Consider the following 23,296-nt stretch of genomic DNA (forward strand, 5'->3'; position numbering starts at 1 on the left):
GGTATCCGATAGTAGAAAGAGTGCAGTCTGGCATTTTTTTAAACAACATCCAAATGATCAGCGCAAAGTCATCTGTCAAAAATGTTCAACAACCTTAAGCAGAGGTCAGAATCTTAAAAGTCTAAATACAAGTTGCATGCATAGACATTTATCCACCATGCATTTGCAAGCCTGGACTAACTACCAAACGTTCCTAAAGGTTGCAGCACCCTCGGCCAATGAAGCTAGTCAGCAACGCTACATCCCTTCCCTCCCTGTAAGCCGACCATTTCCCACACCACCTGCAGTATCTGTGCAGCTTTCGTCGCCAGGCCAAAGCAGTCAGGGAATCACCAGGTTAGTAGTAGGAAACACTGCATGTAGGGCACCGGCAAGAATACCATCTCCAACCCTCTCTCATTCACCCATGTCCACCGGCACCACCGCTAGTTCCACGATCTCCAGCTCTCCAGTCCAGCTCACCCTACATGAGACTCTTGTTAGGAAAAGGAAGTACTCATCCTCGCATCCGCGTACACAGGGTTTGAACGCCCACATTGCTAGACTAATCTCATTAGAGATGATGCCCTACCGGTTAGTTGAAAGCAAAGCTTTCAAAGCGCTGATGGACTACGCTGTACCACGCTACGAACTACCCAGTCGGCACTTCTTTTCTAGAAAAGCCATCCCAGCCCTACAGCAGCATGTTAAAGACCGCATCGTCCATGCACTCAGGCAGTCTGTGACTACAAAGGTGCACCTGACAACAGATGCCTGGACCAGTAGGCATGGCCAGGGACGTTACGTGTCCATCACGGCACACTGGGTGAATGTGGTGGATGCAGGGTCCACAGGGGACAGCAATATTGGGACAGTTTTGCCTAGTCCACGGTCAAGGAAAGAGTTGGCTGTAGGCGTTCGCCCCCCTCCTCCTCTTCCTCCTCCTCACGCAGAAGCGAGAGCTCGTCCACACACCGCAGTCGCACATCCACTCCATCCGCAGCTGCCACTGTTGCACACCAGGTGTGCCATTATGGGACAGCTAGTGGCAAGCGTCAGCAGGCTGTATTGGCAATGAAGTGTTTGGGCGACAACAGACACACCGCGGAAGTTCTGTCCGAGTTCTTGCAGAATGAAACTCAGTCATGGCTGGGCACTGTACATCTTGAGGCAGGCAAGGTTGTGAGTGATAACGGAAGGAATTTCATGGCTGCCATAGCCCTTTCCCAACTGAAACACATTCCTTGCCTGGCTCACACCTTAAACCTGGTGGTGCAGTGCTTCCTGAAAAGTTACCCGGGGTTACCCGACCTGCTCCTCAAAGTGCGCAGACTTTGCTCGCATATCTGCCGTTCGCCCGTACACTCCAGCCGTATGCAGAATTATCAGTGGTCTTTGAACCTTCCCCAGCATCGCCTAATCATCGACATTTCAACAAGGTGGAACTCCACACTGCACATGCTTCAGAGACTGTGCGAACAGAGGCGTGCTGTTATGTTTTTGTGGGAGGATACACATACACGGGCAGGCAGTTGGATGGCAGACATGGAGTTGTCAGGTGTGCAGTGGTCGAAGCTACAAGACCTGTGTCAAGTCCTTCAGTGTTTTGAGGAATGCACACGGCTGGTTAGTGCAGACAACGCCATAATAAGCATGAGCATCCCCCTAATGCGTCTGCTGATGCAAAGTTTGACACACATAAAGGAGCAGGCGTCTGCAGCCGAGGAAGAGGAAAGCCTTGATGACAGTCAGCCATTGTCTGGTCAGGGCCGTGTAGAGGACTCGGTAGCGGGCGAAGAGGAGGAGGAGGACGAGGAGGATGATGGGGATGAGTACTTTTTTAATGAGGAAGTTTCTCCTGGGCCAACAGAAATTAGTGGCGTTGCAAGGCCGGGTTCTGTTTTTTTAAGGGAGACAAGTGACGTAGATTTGCCTGTAACTGCCCCTCAAACCAGCACAACCGCAGATTTGCCAACAGGAACTTTGGCCCACATGGCGGATTATGCCTTACGTATCCTCAAAAAGGACCCACGCATTACTAAAATGATGAGCGATGACAATTACTGGTTGGCCTGCATCCTTGACCCTCGCTATAAAGGCAAATTGCAAAATATTATGCCACATGAGAACCTCGAACAAATCTTAGCAACCAAACAAGCTACTCTTGTAGACCGTTTGATTCAGGCATTCCCAGCACACAGCGCTGGTGATGGTTCTCACACAAGCTGCAGGGGGCTACATGGCAGAGGTGTTAGAGGTGCACAGATCAGAAGTGGCGTTGGACAGAGGGGTTTTCTGACCACGTTGTGGAGTGATTTCGCAATGACCGCAGACAGGACAGGTACTGCAGCATCTATTCAAAGTGACAGGAGACAACATTTGTCCAGTATGGTTACTAACTATTTTTCAGCCCTTATCGATGTTCTCCCTCAACCGTCATTCCCATTTGATTACTGGGCATCAAAATTAGACACCTGGCCTGAATTGGCAGAATATGCGTTGCAGGAGCTTGCTTGCCCAGCAGCTAGTGTGCTATCAGAAAGAGTATTCAGTGCTGCTGGTTCAATATTAACCGAAAAAAGGACTCGTCTGGCTACCCAAAATGTGGATGATCTCACCTTCATTAAAATGAACCACTCCTGGATTTCGAATGATTTTGCCCCACCTTTCCCGGCTGACACCTAGCTTTCCTATAAAAAGGTGTTGCTTGTGGACTGGTCTTACTGAGTGTTCAAATCTCTTAATTTGCAGCAGCTGTATGACCAGCATACGACATGTTTACACATCCCCCAATGGGAAAACTCCCCCCAAGGGGCCGTTGTCTCACTCTCGACACTTGGCGCAAGCACCCGTTAGTTACAGTGCTGTTTGTCAGAAGAGGTGGGTGTGCTCGCTTTTGGTTGACGGCACTGCCACTGGGTCCCTCATAGTACAATGTAGTGTCTCTGGCGGTGGTGGTGCGCACCCAACGTCAGACACACCGTTGTAACATGAGGGGCCCTGGGGCGGTACCGCCGGCCACAAGAGAGTCCCCCCCCAGCTCAAACTGTGCTCTACCACGTGCAAAATTATCTCGCACAGCTCCAACAATGTTTAGTCTATGCGCTGACATCATTCAATGCCTGGCACTGACAAACAATAACAATTTCTTGACATCTATGATGCTAGTTAAAGTAGTCTGGGTCAGTGTCCTATATTTACACCAGTACATACTAATTTCCTGCCAAATTACTGTGTCATAAACTCTGCAGATGAGCCCACCCCTGTACCTAAGCATGCCACCCTTTTTTTATTTATAGTTGTTTTGCGAGACATTAACATCTATTTATTTTTTGGGAGTACTAACTGTGTCACACACTTCTTGCAATACTCCTCCACTGACAAGTGACCACAATGCTGCCTGGAGTGCCTGCCTGTGTATCCATGTAACCGATTTCAAACTGCCATGACTGCCTACTGTTTGTTATTTTAGGCCTTTGTGAGCCTGTCTGCGGCCCCTACTTGCAATACTCCTCCACTGACCACAATGCTGCCTGCCTGTGTATCCATGTAACCGATTTCAAACTGCCATGACTGCCTACTGTTTGTTATCTTAGGCCTTTGTGAGCCTGTCTGCGGCCCCTACTTGCAATACTCCTCCACTGACCACAATGCTGCCTGCCTGTGTATCCATGTAACCGATTTCAAACTGCCATGACTGCCTACTGTTTGTTATTTTAGGCCTTTGTGAGCCTGTCTGCGGCCCCTACTTGCAATACTCCTCCACTGACCACAATGCTGCCTGCCTGTGTATCCATGTAACCGATTTCAAACTGCCATGACTGCCTACTGTTTGTTATCTTAGGCCTTTGTGAGCCTGTCTGCGGCCCCTACTTGCAATACTCCTCCACTGACCACAATGCTGCCTGCCTGTGTATCCATGTAACCGATTTCAAACTGCCATGACTGCCTACTGTTTGTTATTTTAGGCCTTTGTGAGCCTGTCTGCGGCCCCTACTTGCAATACTCCTCCACTGACCACAATGCTGCCTGCCTGTGTATCCATGTTACCGATTTCAAACTGCCATGACTGCCTACTGTTTGTTATCTTAGGCCTTTGTGAGCCTGTCTGCGGCCCCTACTTGCAATACTCCTCCACTGACCACAATGCTGCCTGCCTGTGTATCCATGTAACCGATTTCAAACTGCCATGACTGCCTACTGTTTGTTATCTTAGGCCTTTGTGAGCCTGTCTGCGGCCCCTACTTGCAATACTCCTCCACTGACCACAATGCTGTCTGGAGTGCCTGCCTGTGTATCCATGTAACCGATTTCAAACTGCCATGACTGCCTACTGTTTGTTATTTTAGGCCTTTGTGAGCCTGTCTGCGGCCCCTACTTGCAATACTCCTCCACTGACCACAATGCTGGCTGCCTGTGTATCCATATAACCGATTTCAAACTGCCATGACTGCCTACTGTTTGTTACCTTAGGCCTTTGTGAGCCTGTCTGCGGCCCCTACTTGCAATACTCCTCCACTGACCACAATGCTGCCTGCCTGTGTATCCATGTAACCGATTTCAAACTGCCATGACTGCCTACTGTTTGTTATTTTAGGCCTTTGTGAGCCTGTCTGCAGCCCCTACTTGCAATACTCCTCCACTGACCACACCAATGCTGCCCGTGTACCCCTGGAACCTATTTAAAAGTTCATAGAGCCTAGTTATATATTTTATTTACTATTAATAAGGCCATGATGGACTACGCTGTACCACGCTACAAGCTAACCAGTCGACACTTCTTTTGCGAGAAAAGCCATCCCAACCCTCCACCAGCATGTAAAAGACTGCATTGTCCATGCACTCTGGCAATCTGTGAGTACAAAGGTGCACCTGACAACAGACGCATGGACCTGTAGGCATGGCCACGGAAGATTACGTGTCCATTACGGCGCAATGGGTTAATGTGTTGGATGCATGGTCCACAGGGGACAGCCTACTAAGTCTGTCTGCAGTCCCTAATTCAAATTGTCCTCCACTGTCTAAATCGGAGCTTCCACCTTCTGGCTTTCGGCCTATAGTATCAGAAATTAAACTGCATTTGGCCTTCAACTTTGGTTACGGCCTACTAACGGTGTCTGCCCCTGCCTGGTGTTTTTCCTCAACTGAATAAAGCTGAGCTTCAACCTTCTGGCTCTCATTAAGTGTTGTTATTTTAAAAATTGGTGGTTAGGGCCTACTAACGGAGTCTGCCCTTCCCTGGTGTTTGCCCTCAACTGAATAAAGCTGAGCTTCAACCTTCTGGCTTTGGGCCTATAGTATCAGATATTAAACTGCATTTGGCCTTCAACTTTGGTTACGGCCTACTAATGGTGTCTGCCCCTGCCTGGTGTTTTTCCTCAACTGAATAAAGCTGAGCTTCAACCTTCTGGCTCTCATTAAGTGCTGTGTTTTTAAAAATTGGTGGTTAGGGCCTACTAACGGTGTCTGCCCCTCCCTGGTGTTTTTCCTCAACTGAATAAAGCTGAGCTTCAACCTTCTGGCTTTCGGCCTATAGTATCAGATATTAAACTGCATTTGGCCTTCAACTTTGGTTACGGCGTACTAACGGTGTCTGCCCCTCCCTGGTGTTTGTCCTCAACTGAATAAAGCTGAGCTTCATCCGTCTGGCTCTCATTAAGTGCTGTGTTTTCAAAAATTGGTGGTTAGGGCCTACTAACGGTGTCTGCCCCTCCCTGGTGTTTGCCCTCAACTGAATAAAGCTGAGCTTCAACCTTCTGGCTTTGGGCCTATAGTATCAGATATTAAACTGCATTTGGCCTTCAACTTTGGTTACGGCCTACTAACGGTGTCTGCCCCTGCCTGGTGTTTTTCCTCAACTGAATAAAGCTGAGCTTCAACCTTCTGGCTCTCATTAAGTGCTGTGTTTTTAAAAATTGGTGGTTACGGCCTACTAACGGTGTCTGCCCCTCCCTGGTGTTTGCCCTCAACTGAATAAAGCTGAGCTTCATCCTTCTAGCTCTCATTAAGTGCTGTGTTTTCAAAAATTGGTGGTTAGGGCCTACTAACGGTGTCTGCCCCTCCCTGGTGTTTGTCCTCAACTGAATAAAGCTGAGCTTCATCCTTATGGCTCTCATTAAGTGCTGTGTTTTCAAAAATTGGTGGTTAGGGCCTACTAACGGTGTCTGCCCCTCCCTGGTGTTTGCCCTCAACTGAATAAAGCTGAGCTTCAACCTTCTGGCTTTGGGCCTATAGTATTAGATATTAAACTGCATTTGGCCTTCAACTTTGGTTACGGCCTGCTAATGGTGTCTGCCCCTGCCTGGTGTTTGTCCTCAACTGAATAAAGCTGAGCTTCATCCTTCTGGCTCTCATTAAGTGCTGTGTTTTCAAAAATTGGTGGTTAGGGCCTACTAACGGTGTCTGCCCCACCCTGGTGTTTGCCCTCAACTCAAAAAAGCTGAGCTTCATCCTTCTGGCTCTCATTAAGTGCTGTGTTTTCAAAAATTGGTGGTTAGGGCCTACTAACGGTGTCTGCCCCTCCCTGGTGTTTTTCCTCAACTGAATAAAGCTGAGCTTCAACCTTCTGGCTTTCGGCCTATAGTATCAGATATTAAACTGCATTTGGCCTTCAACTTTGGTTACGGCCTACTAACGGTGTCTGCCCCTGCCTGGTGTTTGTCCTCAACTGAATAAAGCTGAGCTTCATCCTTCTGGCTCTCATTAAGTGCTGTGTTTTCAAAAATTGGTGGTTAGGGCCTACTAACGGTGTCTGCCCCACCCTGGTGTTTGCCCTCAACTGAATAAAGCTGAGCTTCATCCTTCTGGCTCTCATTAAGTGCTGTGTTTTCAAAAATTGGTGGTTAGGGCCTACTAACGGTGTCTGCCCCTCCCTGGTGTTTTTCCTCAACTGAATAAAGCTGAGCTTCAACCTTCTGGCTTTCGGCCTATAGTATCAGATATTAATCTGCATTTGGCCTTCAACTTTGGTTACGGCCTACTAACGGTGTCTGCCCCTGCCTGGTGTTTGTCCTCAACTGAATAAAGCTGAGCTTCATCCTTCTGGCTCTCATTAAGTGCTGTGTTTTCAAAAATTGGTGGTTAGGGCCTACTAACGGTGTCTGCCCCTCCCTGGTGTTTTTCCTCAACTGAATAAAGCTGAGCTTCAACCTTCTGGCTTTCGGCCTATAGTATCAGATATTAAACTGCATTTGGCCTTCAACTTTGGTTACGGCCTACTAACGGTGTCTGCCCCACCCTGGTGTTTGCCCTCAACTGAATAAAGCTGAGCTTCAGTCTTAGGCTTTTGGCCTAAAGTATCAGATATTAAACTGCATTTGGCCTATTAGTGTGTTTGGGCCCTTAAAACAGTGTCTGCTGCTCCTGGGTTTGCTACTCCACTGAACAAAGCAATGCCGCCTGTTTAGTCCTGTTACCAATTTTGAACTGCATTTAGCCTACTTTATTCTTTGGCCCTATATCTGTTTCCTCCTCATCCTGCCCATTGCCCAGCCACTGCTAGATGAGTCTGCTGGTACATTGACCTAGACCACTACATTCCCCTTGCACTCTACACAGCCAGAATCTGACCCTGCTGAAAGTAAGGTTCCCCTTCCCGCATGTTATACCACCTTACACAGGGACAAAGAGGAAGGTGCAGATGAAAGTGCAGGTTTCTTCATCAGGTGGGGGGGCATACTCGTTGGCGACGTCACTGGCACAGGGCCCCTCAGAGTACGCAAAAGTGTCGCTGCTGGTGGGAGGCGCCCCCACCGTGCAAACACATCGCTGTACTTTGAGGGGCCCTGTGCCAGTGCCAATGCGAACAAGTGTGCCCCCCTGCTTGCTCAGGATCACAGCACTTGCAACGTTGAAATACTTTCCTCTCCCTGCTCCACCGCCGTGACGTAGTCCACGATTCCTGGGCCCACTAAAACCTTGAACCAGCCCTACCCCCCACAAATTTGCCAAATGACCCCCAAGTTCCATTGAACAACTATTATTATAAAGTTAATTAAGATTGACAAGCTTCAGAAACAAGAATGGATGTTTTTGGCATTAAAATGGGCACTGTAGGTGTTTTCCTGGCCTCCACTCACTGCCGACTATGCTTCCCCATTGACTTGCATTGGGTTTCGTGTTTCGGTCGATCCCCGACTTTTAGCGATAATCGGCCGACTGCACTCGACTCGACTCTGGACAAAGTCGGGTTTCACAAAACCCGACTCGATCTTAAAAAAATGAAAGTCGCTCAACCCTAGTTAACATGTATAAAAATATTTTTTTTTAAATTCCAAAATAAAGAAAAATATGGTTCCAATAAATACATTTTTGTGTAAAAAACAAAACAAAAACAATAAAAGTACACATATTTAGTATCGCCGTGTCCGTAACGACCCGACCTATAAAATTGTCCCACTAGTTAACCCCTTCAGTGAACACCATTAAAAAAACGAGGCAAAAAACAATGCTTTATCATCATACTGCTGAACAAAAAGTGTAATAACACGCGATCAAAAAGACAGATATAAATAACCATGGTACCGCTGAAAAAGTCATCTTGTCCCGCAAAAAACGAGCCTCAATACAACGCCATCAGCAAAAAAATAAAAAAGTTATAGCTCTCATAATAAAGCGATGCAAAAACAATTATTTTTATAGTATAAAAGCGCCAAAATATAAAAAAATATAAATGAGGTATCGATGTCATCGTATTGACCCGAAGAATAAAACTGCTTATCAATTTTACCAAACGCGGAACAGTATAAACGCCCCCCCAAAATAATTTCATGAATTGCTGGTTTTTGTTCATTCTGCGTCACAAAAATCATAATAAAAAGCGACCAGAAAATGTCATGTGCCTCACATAACTCTGTAGGCCAAAATATGGAAAAATTATAGCTCTCAAAATGTGGTGATGCAAAAACAATTTTTTGCAATTAAAAGCATCTTTTAGTGTGTGACAGCTGCCAAACAAAAACCCGCTATAAGAACCCGCTATAAATAGTAAATCAAACCCCTGTTCATCACCCCATTAGTTAGGGAAAAATCATAAAATACAAAAAAAAAATTATTTCTGTTTTCCCATTAGGGTTAGGGTTAGAGCTAGCTAGGGTTAGGGTTGGGGCTAAAGTTAGGGTTAGTGTTGGGGCTAAGTTAGGGTTAGGGTTGGGGCTAAAGTTAGTTTTGAGGCAATAGTTAGGGTTGGGGCTAAAGTTAGGGTTAGGGTTGTGGCTAAAGTTAGGGTTAGGGTTGGGGTTAAAGTTAGGGTTAGGGATAGGGCTAAAGTTAGGGTTAGGGATGGGGCTAAAGTTAAGGTTGGGGTTGGAGCTAAAGTTAGGGTTAGGGATGGGGCTAAAGTTAGGGTTAGGGTTGGGGCTAGAGATTGGGTTAGAGTTTGGATTACGTTTACAGTAGGGATTAGGGTTAGGGGTGTGTCAGGGTTAGGAGTGTGTTGAGGTTAGGGGTGTGGTTAGGGTTGGAATTAGGATTAGGGGCGTGTTGGGGTTAAGGGTGTGGTTAGGGTTGGAATTAGGGTTAGGGGTGTGTTGGGGTTAGGGTTGGAGTTAGAATTGGGGGGTTTCCACTGTTTAGGCACATCAAGGGCTCTCCAAACATGCCATGGCATCCGATCTCAATTCCAGCCAATTCTACAATGAAAAAGTAAAACTGTGCTCCTTCCCAGCTCTGCCGTGCGCCTAAACAGTGGTTTACCCTTACATATGGGGTATCAGCGCACTCAGGACAAATTGGGCAACAACTTTTGGGGTCCAATTTCTCCTGTTACCTTTGAGAAAATACAAAATGGGGGGGCTAAAAAATCATTTTTGTGTAAAAAAAAGATTTTTTTATTTCCAAGGCCCTGCATTACAAACTGTAGTGAAACATTTGGGAGTTCAAAGTTCTCATAACACATCTACATAAGTTCCTTTGGGGGTCTCGTTTCCAATGTGGGGTCGCTTTTGTGGAGTTTCTACTGTATAGGTACATCAGGGGCTCTGCAAATGCAACGTGACGCACGCAGACCATTGCATCTAAGTCTGCATTCCAAACGGCGCTCCTTCCCTTCCGAGCTCTGCCATGCACCCAAGCAGTGGTTCCCTCCACATATGGGGTATCAGCATACTCAGGACAAATTAGACAACAACTTTTGGGGTCCAATATCTCCTGTTACCCTTGAGAAAATACAAAACTGGGGGCTAAAAATAATTTTTGTGGAAAAAAAAGATTTTTTATTTTCACGGCTCTGCGTTATAAACTGTATTGAAATATTTGGGGATTCAAAGTTCTCATAACACATCTATATAAGTTTATTGGGGGTCTACTTTCCAATATGGGGTCACTTGTGGGTGGTTTCCACTGTTTAGGCACATCATGGGCTCTCCAAACGCAACATGGCGTCTGATCTCAATTCCAGTCAATTTTGTGTTGAAAAGTCAAATGGCGCTCCTTCCCTTCCAAACTCTGCCATGAGCCCAAAGAGTGGTTTACCCCCACATATGGGGTATCAGCGTACTCAGGACAAATTGCGCAACAACTTTTGGGGTCTAATTTCTCCTGTTACCCTTGGAAAAATAAAACAAACTGGATCTGAAATACATTTTTTGTGAAAAAAAGTTAAATGTTCATTTTTTTTAAACATTCCAAAAATTCCTGTGAAGCACCTGAAGGGTTAATAAACTTCTTGAATGTGGTTTTGAGCACCTTGAGGGGTGCAGTTTTTAGAATTGTATCACTTTTGGGTATTTTCTATCATATAGACCCCTCAAAGTGACCCTAAAAAAAATGGTGTTCTAAAAATGAAAAATTGCTGGTCAACTTTTAACCCTTATAACTTCCTAACAAAAAAAAAATTGGTTCCAAAATTGTGCTGATGTAAAGTAGACATGTGGGAAATGTTACTTATTAAGTATTTTGTGTGACATACAGTACAGATCAAAAGTTTGGACACACCATCTCATTTAAAGATTTTTCTGTATTTTCATGACTATAAAAATTGTAAATTCACACTGAAGGCATCAAAACTATAAATTAACACATGTGGAATTATATATTTAGCAAAAAAGTGTGAAACAACTGAAAATATGTTTTATATTCTAGGTTCTTCAAAGTAGCCACCTTTTGTTTTGATGTCTGCTTTGCACACTCTTGGCATTCTCTTGATGAGCTTTAAGAGGTAGTCACCGGAAACGGTCTTCCAAAAATCTTGAAGGAGTTCCCAGAGATGCTTAGCACTTGTTGGCCCTTTTGCCTTCACTCTGCGGACCAGCTCACCCCAAACCATTTCACTCTGAGGACCAGCTCACCCCAAACCATCTCGATTGGGTTCAGATCTGGTGACTGTAGAGGCCAGATTATCTGGTGTAGCACCCCATCACTCTCCTTCTTGGTCAAATAGCCCTTACACAGCTTGGACGTGTGTTTGGGGTCATTGTCCTGTTGAAAAATAAATGATGGTCTAACTAAAAGCAAACCGGATGGAATAGCATGCCGCTGCAAGATGCTGTGGTAGCCATGCTGATTGAGTATGCCTTCAATTTTGAATAAATCCCCAACAATGTCACCAGCAAAGCACCCCCACACCATCACACCTCCTCCTCCATGCTTCACGTTGGGAACCAGGCATGTAGCGTCCATCTGTTCACCTTTTCTGCGCCGCACCAAGACACGGTGGTGTCATGTTGGACGCTGTTCACACTACGGTGTCCGACAGACAGCGATAATTCCTCATTCATCCACTATATGCTCAGTGGCGCCGGTTAGATTTGATCCAGATTATCCGGGGTTAATCTGGCTGGTACTCGGGTTGAAGGCTGAGTCACTCCCACTGCCTTTAAATAGTTTTGCTGGGCTTTGGGCATCGCCGATTATAGTTTGCGTCTTGTTTTGCCCTGTGCACATTATAGTGTATTCCTTAGTGTGTATGCGGCGTGTTGCGTTTTTAGTTTTCCTTGTCTGTGCTTTCTGTAGGGGTTGGTGTGAGGTCTTATCACTGGGTGGTGGGTGGAGGTTTCAGCTTAGTTCTGAAGCAGGAATCAGGGAGAGGCCTGGTGGCCCAGACATGCACACCATCAGTGTAAACTCTGGGAGAGGGACAGACAGGGTTTCCCTAGCCTGAGGGATATTGCAGGGGCCCGGGTAATCAGTTGTAGTCTACCCAGTATCCCCGTGACAGGTGGTTGGAACCAAAGATCTCAAAGCACAGATTTCCACTGGTCCAATGTCCATTCCTTGTGTTCTTTAGCCCAAACAAGTCTCTTCTGCTTGTTGCCTGTTGCAGTGGTTTCCTAGCAGCTATTTTATCATGAAGGCCTGCTGCACAAAGTCTCCTCTTAACAGTTGTTGTAGAGATGTGTCTGCTGCTAGAACTCTGTGTGGCATTGACCCGGTCTCTAATCTGAGCTGCTGTTCACCTGCGATTTCTGAGGCTGGTGTCTCGGATAAACTTATCCTCAGAAGCAGAGGTGACTCTTGGTCTTCTTTTCCTGGGGCGGTCTTCATGTGAGCCAGTTTCTTTGGAGCGCTTGATGGTTTTTGCAACTGTACTTGGCGACACTTTCAAGTTTTCCCAATTTTTCGGACTGACTGACCTTCATTTCTTAAAGTAATGATGGCCACTCGTTTTTTCTTAGCAGCTTTTTTCTTGCCATAATACAAATTCTAACATTCTAACTATCAGCTGTGTGTCCACCAGACTTCTGCTCAACACAACTGATAGTCCCAACCCCATTTATAAGGCAAGAAATCCCACTTATTAAACCTGACAGGGAACACCTGTGAAGTGAAAACCATTTCCGGTCACTACCTCTTGAAGTTTATCAAGAGAATGCCAAGAGTGTGCAAAGCAGTCATCAAAGCAAAAGGTGGCTACTTTGAAGAACCTAGAATATAAGACATATTTTCAGTTGTTTCACACTTTTTTGTTAAGTATATAATTCCACATGTGTTAATTCATAGTTTTGATGCCTTCAGGGTGAATTTACAATTTTTATAGTCATGAAAATACAGAAAAATCTTTAAATGAGAAGGTGTGTCCAAACTTTTGATCTGTACTGTATCTCTGTGATTTAAGTGCATGACAATTCAGATTTGGAAAATTGCTACATTTTCAAAATTTTCACCAAATTTCCATTTTTTTCACAAATAAACACAAGTAATATCGAGGAAATTGTACCACTAACATGAAGAACAATATAATTCAAGAAAACAATGTCAAAATGAATAGGATCCATGCAAGCGTTCTAGAGTTATAACCCCATAAAGGGACATTGGTCAGAATTGTAAAAATTGGCCCGGTGATTAACATGCAAACCACCCTTGGGGGTTAAGGGGTTAATTGCAGAGATTTACCTTGGGGATGTTGTAGCCATGAAAGTTCACATGCCTTGTGGTGGATCGAGCTAAACCCATTGGGACGACATCACTATATCTCTGTATCTCATGTAGGAAAGCATTTGTAAAAGGCATATGGTTCCTGTCATCTGCCCTGGGCTCCTTCTCTTGTCCAATCACTTGGTCAATTTCCTTATGTACTTTTTCTGTAGGTTAGTAAATAAAATGTACAGATAGTCGGCTTATGCTGTTTCAAATTTCTGCAATGTTATGCATAGGAATGAAAACCGAACGAGATATATATGAAATGAAAATGAATCAATATCCCCAAATTAGTTTTGGGCAGATTCACTTTAATCTGTAGAAATTTTGTCCAGTTGGCCAGCATTTTGATGGATTTATGAAAATTAAAGCGCAAAACGTTTAACATTTCATGGAACCTGAAATTTTTAGCAACTTTGGTTTAAATTTTAGTTATCAAGAAATGATTTGCTCGTCTTATATAAGCAATAATAAATGGAGATGATATTCACATCGGCATCTCAAAAATAATAATGCAGTATCAGTTGGATATTATTTACCATATTGTATTCATAAAATAATAGAAAGGTTGAAGGGGTTTTCGGGATTACAATATTGTTAGCATATCATAAATATAAGTCCTCAATATCAGATCAATGAGAGTCTAACTCTCAGTTCAGGCACTGGCCAATACATCATCTCCGAATTATAGATATGAATTTTTCATTTTGCATTATATCTTCCTGTTTTACAAAAATCTATTAATGTCTTGGAAGTAATATGCCATGACCTGAAAACATATTGAAGCCATGTGAATGATGCTTACCACTGTGAGGAATTTTCTAGGGACACATTGGGTTGTCCTGAATCTGTTTCTGAAAGGCCATCTCAAACATTTAAAGGAATTATATGGAGGTACCAGATAGTATACACCTGACCACTTACCTTGTATCTCAGGATGCTTTGCAAGTATTAAGAAACCAAAGTTTATTGTAATTGAAGTAGTCTCAGCACCAGCCAGAAACATGTCATATATAGTTGCTACAAGATTTGGTATGGTAAAAGCTGTATTGTCATTCTTCTCTTCCTTTTAAAAAAACAAACAAAGGTTTCAATCATTTTTCTTGAGTACAACTTGACCATAGAGAATATAAAGGAAGTCTGTAAGCAAAAGTTCACTGTTTAAACCAAGTGCAGGCGGTCAGCCCTCTCTTTGGCATGGAAGACCAGTACAGCGCACCTCCACACCACAGTTGTCAATGAAGGAGGACAGGGGGGGGAGTTGGATGCAAAAGCAAGTAGGTGTCAAGGTTCACTGAACCACTAGCCATGCAAAAGGTGCGCTGATGTGCATGTGCTTGGTTTTGATCTTTTAAGTTAGTTATTAATGCGATGGTACCCTAAAATAATTTATGTAATGCTGTAATGCGTCAACATATTTTACTTGCGTTAATATAATCTTATTTGGATCTTGGGCCCAGAACAAAGTTCTACAGAGTGAATAGACAGCAGTCGCAATTGGGCCCTGGTGCCTGAGGAGACCCAAAAGCGCTATAATGTGTTCCAGATTTTACATTGAGACTGAATAAGGATGATGGGCTAAGCAACAAAAATGAAAATTAACACACTGGCGCTAATGGTGAGTAAATAAAGGAAAGCTGCTGATACCAGACAGGTGCCGTGCCGCACCTGTCACACACACTGGTGCACAAGAGACGATCAAAGGAATAAGGTATCGCGCTAAAGCAGATTGGAAATATGGGTATACCACAATCCTACCACATTCACAGACTGTTGATAATAAGGATAACAATGTGGATAGCAACCGTATGCAGAGTTAGTGAAAGCGACTCCTTTCTCGTCATTTTAAGGACAAACACAATCAGTCCCTGAGGGATGTCCTTTTTTGTGGTATACAGATTGTTCCTCAAAACAAGAGGGATAGGGACTACCTGAAGAAAATGTCCAGGGTTGAATCCCAATGGATTTTCAATTTAAATAGTCTGGCCCCTATGGGCCTTAACCATGAGTTAGAGTTATATGCGTTTTAATGATGTAAATAAATAGATGGATATGAGTTCATTCCTCTTTTAGAGTTTTTTATATAATTAAATTATTATCCTTATCCATAACACTGTTTTTAGGTCGTTTTTAATATTGCCTCACCCGTGTAATTCACACAAGCAGTATTTATTTTTACATATAATTATTAGTGGCATTGGTTGATACCTGCCTCTATTTTTAGCTTTAATTGTAGTTTTATTAATAAAGGTAATGTTATTCCATTTTTAAGTATTTGTAGTTGTGTTTACTGTCCTTGTTAATTTTGCTTTCTACAACTTCACACATCTATGGCGAATGGGAGCGACTGGTTCTTTGACCAAATGGGCTATTATAAGGAGTACAAGATTAAAATGATTTAATAACCTTTGGTCAGTATAAGCAATTGGTTTCCAATAATAAGTGGTGCACATTTACATTCCTTCTATGATCCAGTATTCTGGGGGTTAATTTGCTATTTACCTTGGACAGCTATATATAGCAAGCGGCAGGGAGGGAGCGGTAACCCTGACGAAGAGGGACGGAGTCCCTAGAAACGCGTTGGTTAGCTTTTTTGCCCCATCCAGGCTCCGTAGTTTTGTGACGTCACACGCTGCAGAGCAGCGTCGGCCATTTTTTTCAACCTCGCATTCCAGGATCGCCACCGGCCAGGGCGCTTCTGGCTCTGCGCGTCCTTCAGCCATCCTAGCTACCACCACTTCTCCTGCCGTCTGGTGTCCAGAGACCCCAGTAACATTCGCCGGCTCTTACCCCTAGCGTCATCATGCTACACATCTTACACGACCTAGGTAAGGAGCGGAGTCGCTTTCACTAACTCTGCATACGGTTGCTATCCACATTGTTATCCTTATTATTAACAGTCTGTGAATGTGGTAGGATTGTGGTATACCCATATTTCCAATCTGCTTTAGCGCGATACCTTATTCCTTTGAAGGATGATGGGCTGTTTTTTATTTTTTTGGGTTCTGTCCATATAGACATAAAACAATGGTTGTGGTTGGAGATGGACAAATGTATTCATGTCTAATTTAATTCTCATTTCCACAAATTTGCATTCCTTAGAACATAGATACTTTTCAATTCACTCTACGTGAATTCAGAAAAATGGCACCAAGCTTCGGTTGCCATTTTGCTGAACAGCAGACGGCAAGGCAAAACCGTAAGAATAGTATACACCTCTTTGCTCACCTGTCCCGCGGTGTCCAATAGCCTCTTTTTTGTCCTTCTTCTTTTCCCTTTTCCTATTGCATGCAACTTGTTCTCTTCAATCCAGACCATGGCTTCCATCTTGATCTAGCCCCATGATGTCTCAACACACAGTGTTTTCATTCAGATGTATAGTTGAAATGGAGCCAAAGCCAGGACTGAAGAAACTGAAGAGGATAGGGAAAAGAGGAAAAGAAGAGGAGCTGAGAACCAAACTGCAGGCTCTGGAGACAGCGCCACCAATGAATAATAATTTTTTTTATTTACTCCCATGGTTGTTTTGATTTGGGGTCTGCACAGACATTCAATTTGCAAACAGTAACTTTGCTGCAAGTCTAATTTCCTTATAAAATCTGGGCACTTTGGCAAGTTTGAATCTTGGGAAAATTTGATTACCTCTAGATTCTTCTTTGTTGTTGCTAGAAATTTGATTCTCAATGAAGCTCCACCATATATAGGCATGTAAATATTCAAAAACTACATATGCACACCTTTTTAGTCCAAATCTCACTTTGTTCTGAGATTTTCCTTTGATACAATGGGGTCTCTCTCTACATATTCATAGTCTGATAGTAAGTAACATGATAAAACTATGGAGAGAAGATGTAGCATTACATCAAATGAACGGCTGTGTAATGTTTGGACAAGCCTGATCCACCAGAGTGAGAGCTATTGTTTGCAGTGGTCCCTTCACTTTGGTCCAGTTCTGTACAGATGACCGCCACCAGATATATCTATACTAGCTATTGAACCAGTTCTACGCCCGGGTGGTGAGCATTTATTTTGGTATATAGTCTCCATCCTGGTATGTGCTGCTCCCATCTTGCTCTCCCATCCTGTCATGTGCTGCTCCATCCTGCGCCCCCATCCTGTCATGTGCTGCTCCATCCTGCGCCCCCATCCTGTCGTGTGCTGCTTCATCCTGGGCCCCCATCCTATCATGTGCTGCTCCATCCTGCGTCCCCATCCTGTCATGTGCTCCCATCCTGCGCCCCCATCCTGTCATATGCTGCTCCATCCTACACCCCCATCCTTTCATGTGTGTGCCCTCATTCTGTCATGTGCTGCTTCCATCCTGTGCCCCCATTCTGTCATGTGCTGCTCTCATCCTGTCATGTCTCCCATCCTGCGCCCCATCCTGTCATGTGCTCCCTGTCTCCGGCTAATAAATGTCCCCGTGCTCCTGGAATCGGCGCATGTACAGTCCGCGCTTTCCGGCGCCATTTTCTTGAAGACACACTGCAGTATCCAAGAAAATGGCGCCGGAAAGTGCGGACTGCACAGGCGCCGATTCCGGGAGCAGAGGGACATTCATGGCCCCGGAATCAGGTGGCGTAAGTTTGAATTGCTGCATCCTGAGTGCGGGATCTGTCCACATGCCCCCTGTTTCCGGCTGATAAATGTCCCCATGCTCCCAGAATCGGCGCCTGCGCAGTCCGCGCTTTCCGGCGCCATTTTCTTGAAGACACACTGCAGTCTTCCAGAAAATGGTGCCAGAAAGCGCGGACTGTGCAGGCGCCGATTCCGGGAGCAGAGGGACATTCATGGGCCGGAATCAGGTGGCGTAAGTAAGAAATTGCTGTGGCACTTCATGCCACAGGATCATCAGTGCGGGATCGTGTCCACACGCCCCCTGTTTCCGGCTCATAAATGTTCCCCTGCTCCCGGAATCGGCGCCTGCCAGTCCACGCTTTCCGGCGCCATTTTCTTGAAGATGCAGTCTTCCAGAAAATGGCGCCGGAAAGCGAGGACTGCGCAGGCGCTGATTTCGGGAGCAGAGGGACATTCATGGCCCAGAATCAGGTGGCGTATGTAAGAAATTGCTGTGGCATGAACTGCCACAGCATCATGAGGGCGGGATCAAGTCCACCGTGTCCCCATGTCCCCTATTTACGGTTCCTAAATGTCCCCCTGCTCCCGGAATCGGCGCCTGCGCAGTCCGCGCTTTCCGGCGCCATTTTTTTTTTCTAGAATACGGACACTGGCTATAATCTAACGCTAGGAGCGTCGCGATTGCGCAGTCCATAAAGGCTTCGGACAGAGTGACGCTCCTTCCGTTATATTATAGATCCCTCCTACTATACCATGTAACACACTTGCCAACTTTTCAAAATAGCTTCATAAGATAATTTTTTAACTTACATAGTCTCACCACTTTCTGGCAGGTCAAGACCCAGCAATGCTCCTTTACTGTTCCCGAAAGGTGCCTCTGGATGCCAAAGCTCAGTTTTGCATCAATGAAAAATGTTTGGGGGAGATGGCTTTCCAGAGGTGCTGGAAGGCTTCTGGGGCATCAAAGTAGAGTTTTTCCAAATTTGGGAGGTACTGTATCTATATTTTCCAGAAGCCTCCATATGTTCCTTGGGAATTGGTAAGTAGGGAATATTGACAGTGGATGTCACTATGAAAAAGTGTTAGTGTCAGGCCACTCCCCTTATCTTGGACCTCATAGCAGTTCCTTGATCTCTCTGTATGATAGGAAGGTCAGTGCTTTTTATTGGATTATCCTTGACCAGATAAGTTTCAATTAGGGGTGTATTGCATATCTATCTTGCCTAACCTATTATAATATAATTCTTTACATATGAGTTTTCCAAAAAACATAAAAATTGAATTTGCAGTCATGTTCAGATGTCCACTTACTTGCTTCATGCGGAGAAGAAAGCAATCAACATAATCTCGAGGGCAAGCTGGATCCAGTGTTTTTTGGTGGCTTCTAACTACTTCTTCCAGAGCATCTTCAAGAGGTTTGAGAAGACTAAATATTTTTTTGTGTGGCCCAGGTAAATAATACATGATTCCAGGAAAGATATCATACAACTGCAATGAAGAAATAGAAAGAAATAATTGCAGATGAAATATGTAGAACCCAAGATAGCTTTAACTGTTTACTTATAAAAACTTGGCTAGCCTGCAATGTACTTTACAATGAGTGGGCTTTCATGGACAGACATTGCACAAACCATCTTGTTCAGCAGGATCCAGGACCAGCCTGGTCTTTGATAGATGCAGGGATCCAGCAACATTTACAAAGTAGCTGCTGGCTGGTGAAGCGAGTTGAAGGAAATATTTAAAAAGTCAGGTCAGAATCAGAGAGATTGGAAGGACAAAATAGGAACCAATAGCCAAGGCAGAAAATTGAGTCTGAGAACCGGAGGCCGGGCAGTAACAATAAGAACATATAAAAGTCAGACAGTTCTAGGGACAATCCAATATGGCATAAAGAGGTTAATTAAATATACTATCAGGAAAGGAGCCAGGTCAGAATCACAGAAACTGGCGGTTTAAATAAGGCATCCTAAAAGTTTATTGTTCATTGAACCTGCCATGTTTCACTTATTGACCCATTACTTGGCTAACTATTCCTCAATAAGTCCTGTCAATCATATTAGTCGCCTGTTATCATAGAGGTTAAGGTAATCAAAATCCATAAAGCCAGCTCTTAAGAAGGGAAGTGTCACCCTCATATTGAGGATTGAAGCATGACTTAAAGAGGTTGTCCTCTGCTATGACAACCCCTTCTTGATCTAAATGTTTGGTGCCGATTAGATGAAAAAAGCTTATACTCACTTCTATGCCATGCTATTCCAGCAGTTCAGCACTCGCATTCCTGGGGCTCTTGTGCATTTGTTATGACAGGTGAACCTTGTGCCCAATCAGCACTGTCTTCCCTGTCTTTGCCTATGTACAAATCAAACATCAAGAGGAAGTGAGAGAGCAGCCGCAGCCCTGACTTCCTCATGATGTTCGATTTGCCCGAAGGTGGGGCCAGTGATGCCAGCACTGATTGGGCGCCAGGCTGATGTTACATAACAACTGCACAAGAGCCCAAAGAAACGTGAGTGCCGATTCCCCTGGAATGGCGCCATCACAGGATGTGATTATAAGCCTTTTTATTTTATCAGGGCCAAGCATGGGGTATGAGAAGGGGATGTTCAATTAGTAGACAACTTCTTTAAAGGCAATCTGTCACCCCAAAATTTGTTTATAAACTGCAGCCACCTGCATCAGGGGCTTCCTACAGCATTCTATATTGCTGTAGATAAGCCCCCTGATGTAACCTGAAAGATAAGAAAGACGAGTTAGATTATACTCACCCAGGGGCAGTCACGGTTCGTGTCAGATGTGCGTAGCGGTGCGGGTCCAGTAGGGTGTTTCATTTTGTATGGTAAAAATTAAAATGTCAAATTTTTGCATACTTTGCTTACGCCCCGAGTCTCACTAATGTAAAAAGTATATATGCCAATTTTCAAGATGATTGAACTATGTTTAGAGGTTGCACACTTTTATCAGTTTAATAAAAGCACGCAAAAAAACAGATTTTCAATGTTAAGTATTTTTTATTAGAAATTCGAACAATTAAAAACTTAGAATAATAGTGACAATAAACAGTAACATTGATAGGCAGTATCATATGTATTAAATGATTTACACTAATGTGCTGTGAAAGATGCGACTCCTTCTTTTGTTCGCTTGTTGACGGCTTTTCTATGATCCTTGACAACTCTTAACAAGAACTGTTTCGGTTGTTCATCTCTGATTGAATTATTAAACTTCTTTATCAGAGCAATGCCCCTTTCTGTGGTGTCATTCACCACCTTAAAAGCATTGATGGAGCTTCTTAGTGTATCACTGCAATATTTTTCTACATCGTGGATCCCAAGATTCAATTCAAAGAATGTCTTTGTTTTACTTGTAACAAAATCGCTGAGGTCTTTTCCTTCAAAAACTAGTTTTTTACCTTCCAACTGTTTCAGTTCCTTTTTCTTTGCAGGTTTCATTCTTAAATTTTCAAACATCTTATCCTTCTTAGCCTGGCTGATACGTTCATCCAAAAATGCCAATCCTATGTTAGTTTCTGACAGATACCAAATGTGACTCTTAGCCACTGTGAGGGCACTTTCTCTAACATCTTTATCTGGATAATATTGCAAAAGCTGTAGCATCTCCAAATCATTCTTTGGAGCCCATCGACTTACAACTGCCTCATGCCAAAAGCGGACATATATTAGACAGACAAAACACACTACTTTTCTTATTCCTTTCAATTCGGTATTAGAAATATGCAATTGTTTAGTGAATAGCACAATTTTGAGTACATATATGGCCTTTGCCATCCACCTTGCTTCAGTCAGAGCCCCTGGAACCCTAAATTTCAAATATTTTTCATCCCAGCCTCCAAGATATAGAAATTACACAGGTCAACAAAAAAAATTTTTTTTTCTGTTGTCCAAAATATTTTAATGAATTTGGGGTATTTTTGGGGTGCTGATTCTGAATATGCTATCAGTTTTGCCAGATTGGCTTAAGTTTTTGAGATTTTTGGTATCTTATTTATAGCACTTGTTGGTAAATGCGACGCATCATCTCATTAATTTCTTTGGATTAGTACTTGAACTGAGCAGTTCTCAATATAGTTTTGTGTTAATTAGTGTTCTAAAAGTTTGTTCATAGCTTGATTTTTGCACTAACTTTATGTTGTTATCTGTTTTCCAGTGAAAAGCATAAACTCATCAAGAAGAAGTTGTCTTAACGATCCAGACTCATTCTGTTACATTTGTGGTGAATACACACTGCCAAAACATAGAAGAAACATAACAGACTTCGTAAAAAAAGTGTATTTTGCCTATTTTGGGGTTATGCTTGGGGACCAAGACAAGTTTTGGGCACCACACATAGTGTGCAAAGCATGTATCGAATTATTACGAAAATGGAGCAAAGGACAAAGAAAAAGCTTCAAATTTGGTGTTCCAATGGTGTGGAGAGAGCCAAAAAATCATCATGATGACTGTTATTTCTGTGCAGTGCAAGTGCAAGGATTCAATAAGCATAAGAAATGAAAATGGGAGTAACATGGAATCTGCAAGAAGGCCTGTCCCTCATTGTGAAGATGTGCCTGTACCTGTGTTTACCATAAATAACAGTCATCATGATGATTTTTTGGCTCTCTCCACACCATTGGAACACCAAATTTGAAGCTTTTTCTTTGTCCTTTGCTCCATTTTCGTAATAATTCGATACATGCTTTGCACACTATGTGTGGTGCCCAAAACTTGTCTTGGTCCCCAAGCATAACCCCAAAATAGGCAAAATACACTTTTTTACGAAGTCTGTTATGTTTCTTCTATGTTTTGGCAGTGTGTATTCACCACAAATGTAACAGAATGAGTCTGGATCGTTAAGACAACTTCTTCTTGATGAGTTCATGCTTTTCACTGGAAAACAGACAACAACATAAAGTTAGTGCAAAAATCAAGCTATGAACAAACTTTTAGAACACTAATTAACACAAAACTATATTGAGAACTGCTCAGTTCAAGTACTAATCCAAAGAAATTAATGAGATGATGCGTCGCATTTACCAACAAGTGCTATAAATAAGATACCAAAAATCTCAAAAACTTGAGCCAATCTGGCAAAACTGATGACATATTCAGAATCAGCACCCCAAAAATACCCTAAATTCGATGAAATATCTTTGGCACCAAAAATGCTGTTGACCAGTGTATAGTTCTAATAGCTCTTTGTAATCTTCTCTTGGATGACTGCCATCTTGCAAGACATTGTTGAGGTAGTCCACTATTTTCACACGTTGTTCTTCTAGAAAACCTTGAATGGGATTTTCTTCATCTAACATCATGAAATAGGACTTCTTATCAACTGATTTCGACTGATTTGGGAACTTTTGAAAAATCTGGATGTCAGGACAACTTGATGG

The 23,296-nt window shown here is 43.5% G+C and overlaps 1 protein-coding gene across 1 annotated transcript in view; it reads right to left on the reverse strand.

Moving 5' to 3' along the window:
* The window catches only part of LOC143805879 (cytochrome P450 2G1-like), an 86,975-nt gene that overhangs the window by 16,567 nt on the left and 47,112 nt on the right, over nucleotides 1–23,296 (reverse strand). The window contains exons 5-7 of the mRNA XM_077285620.1: nucleotides 19,222–19,398; nucleotides 14,257–14,398; nucleotides 13,309–13,496 (exon numbers count right to left, since the gene is read on the reverse strand). Coding sequence (XP_077141735.1) covers nucleotides 13,309–13,496; nucleotides 14,257–14,398; nucleotides 19,222–19,398 — 507 coding nt within the window. The remainder of the gene's footprint in view (nucleotides 1–13,308; nucleotides 13,497–14,256; nucleotides 14,399–19,221; nucleotides 19,399–23,296) is intronic.

The sequence above is a fragment of the Ranitomeya variabilis genome, chromosome 2 (genome assembly GCF_051348905.1).
Source record: "Ranitomeya variabilis isolate aRanVar5 chromosome 2, aRanVar5.hap1, whole genome shotgun sequence".
Classification (NCBI taxonomy): Eukaryota; Metazoa; Chordata; class Amphibia; order Anura; family Dendrobatidae; genus Ranitomeya; species Ranitomeya variabilis.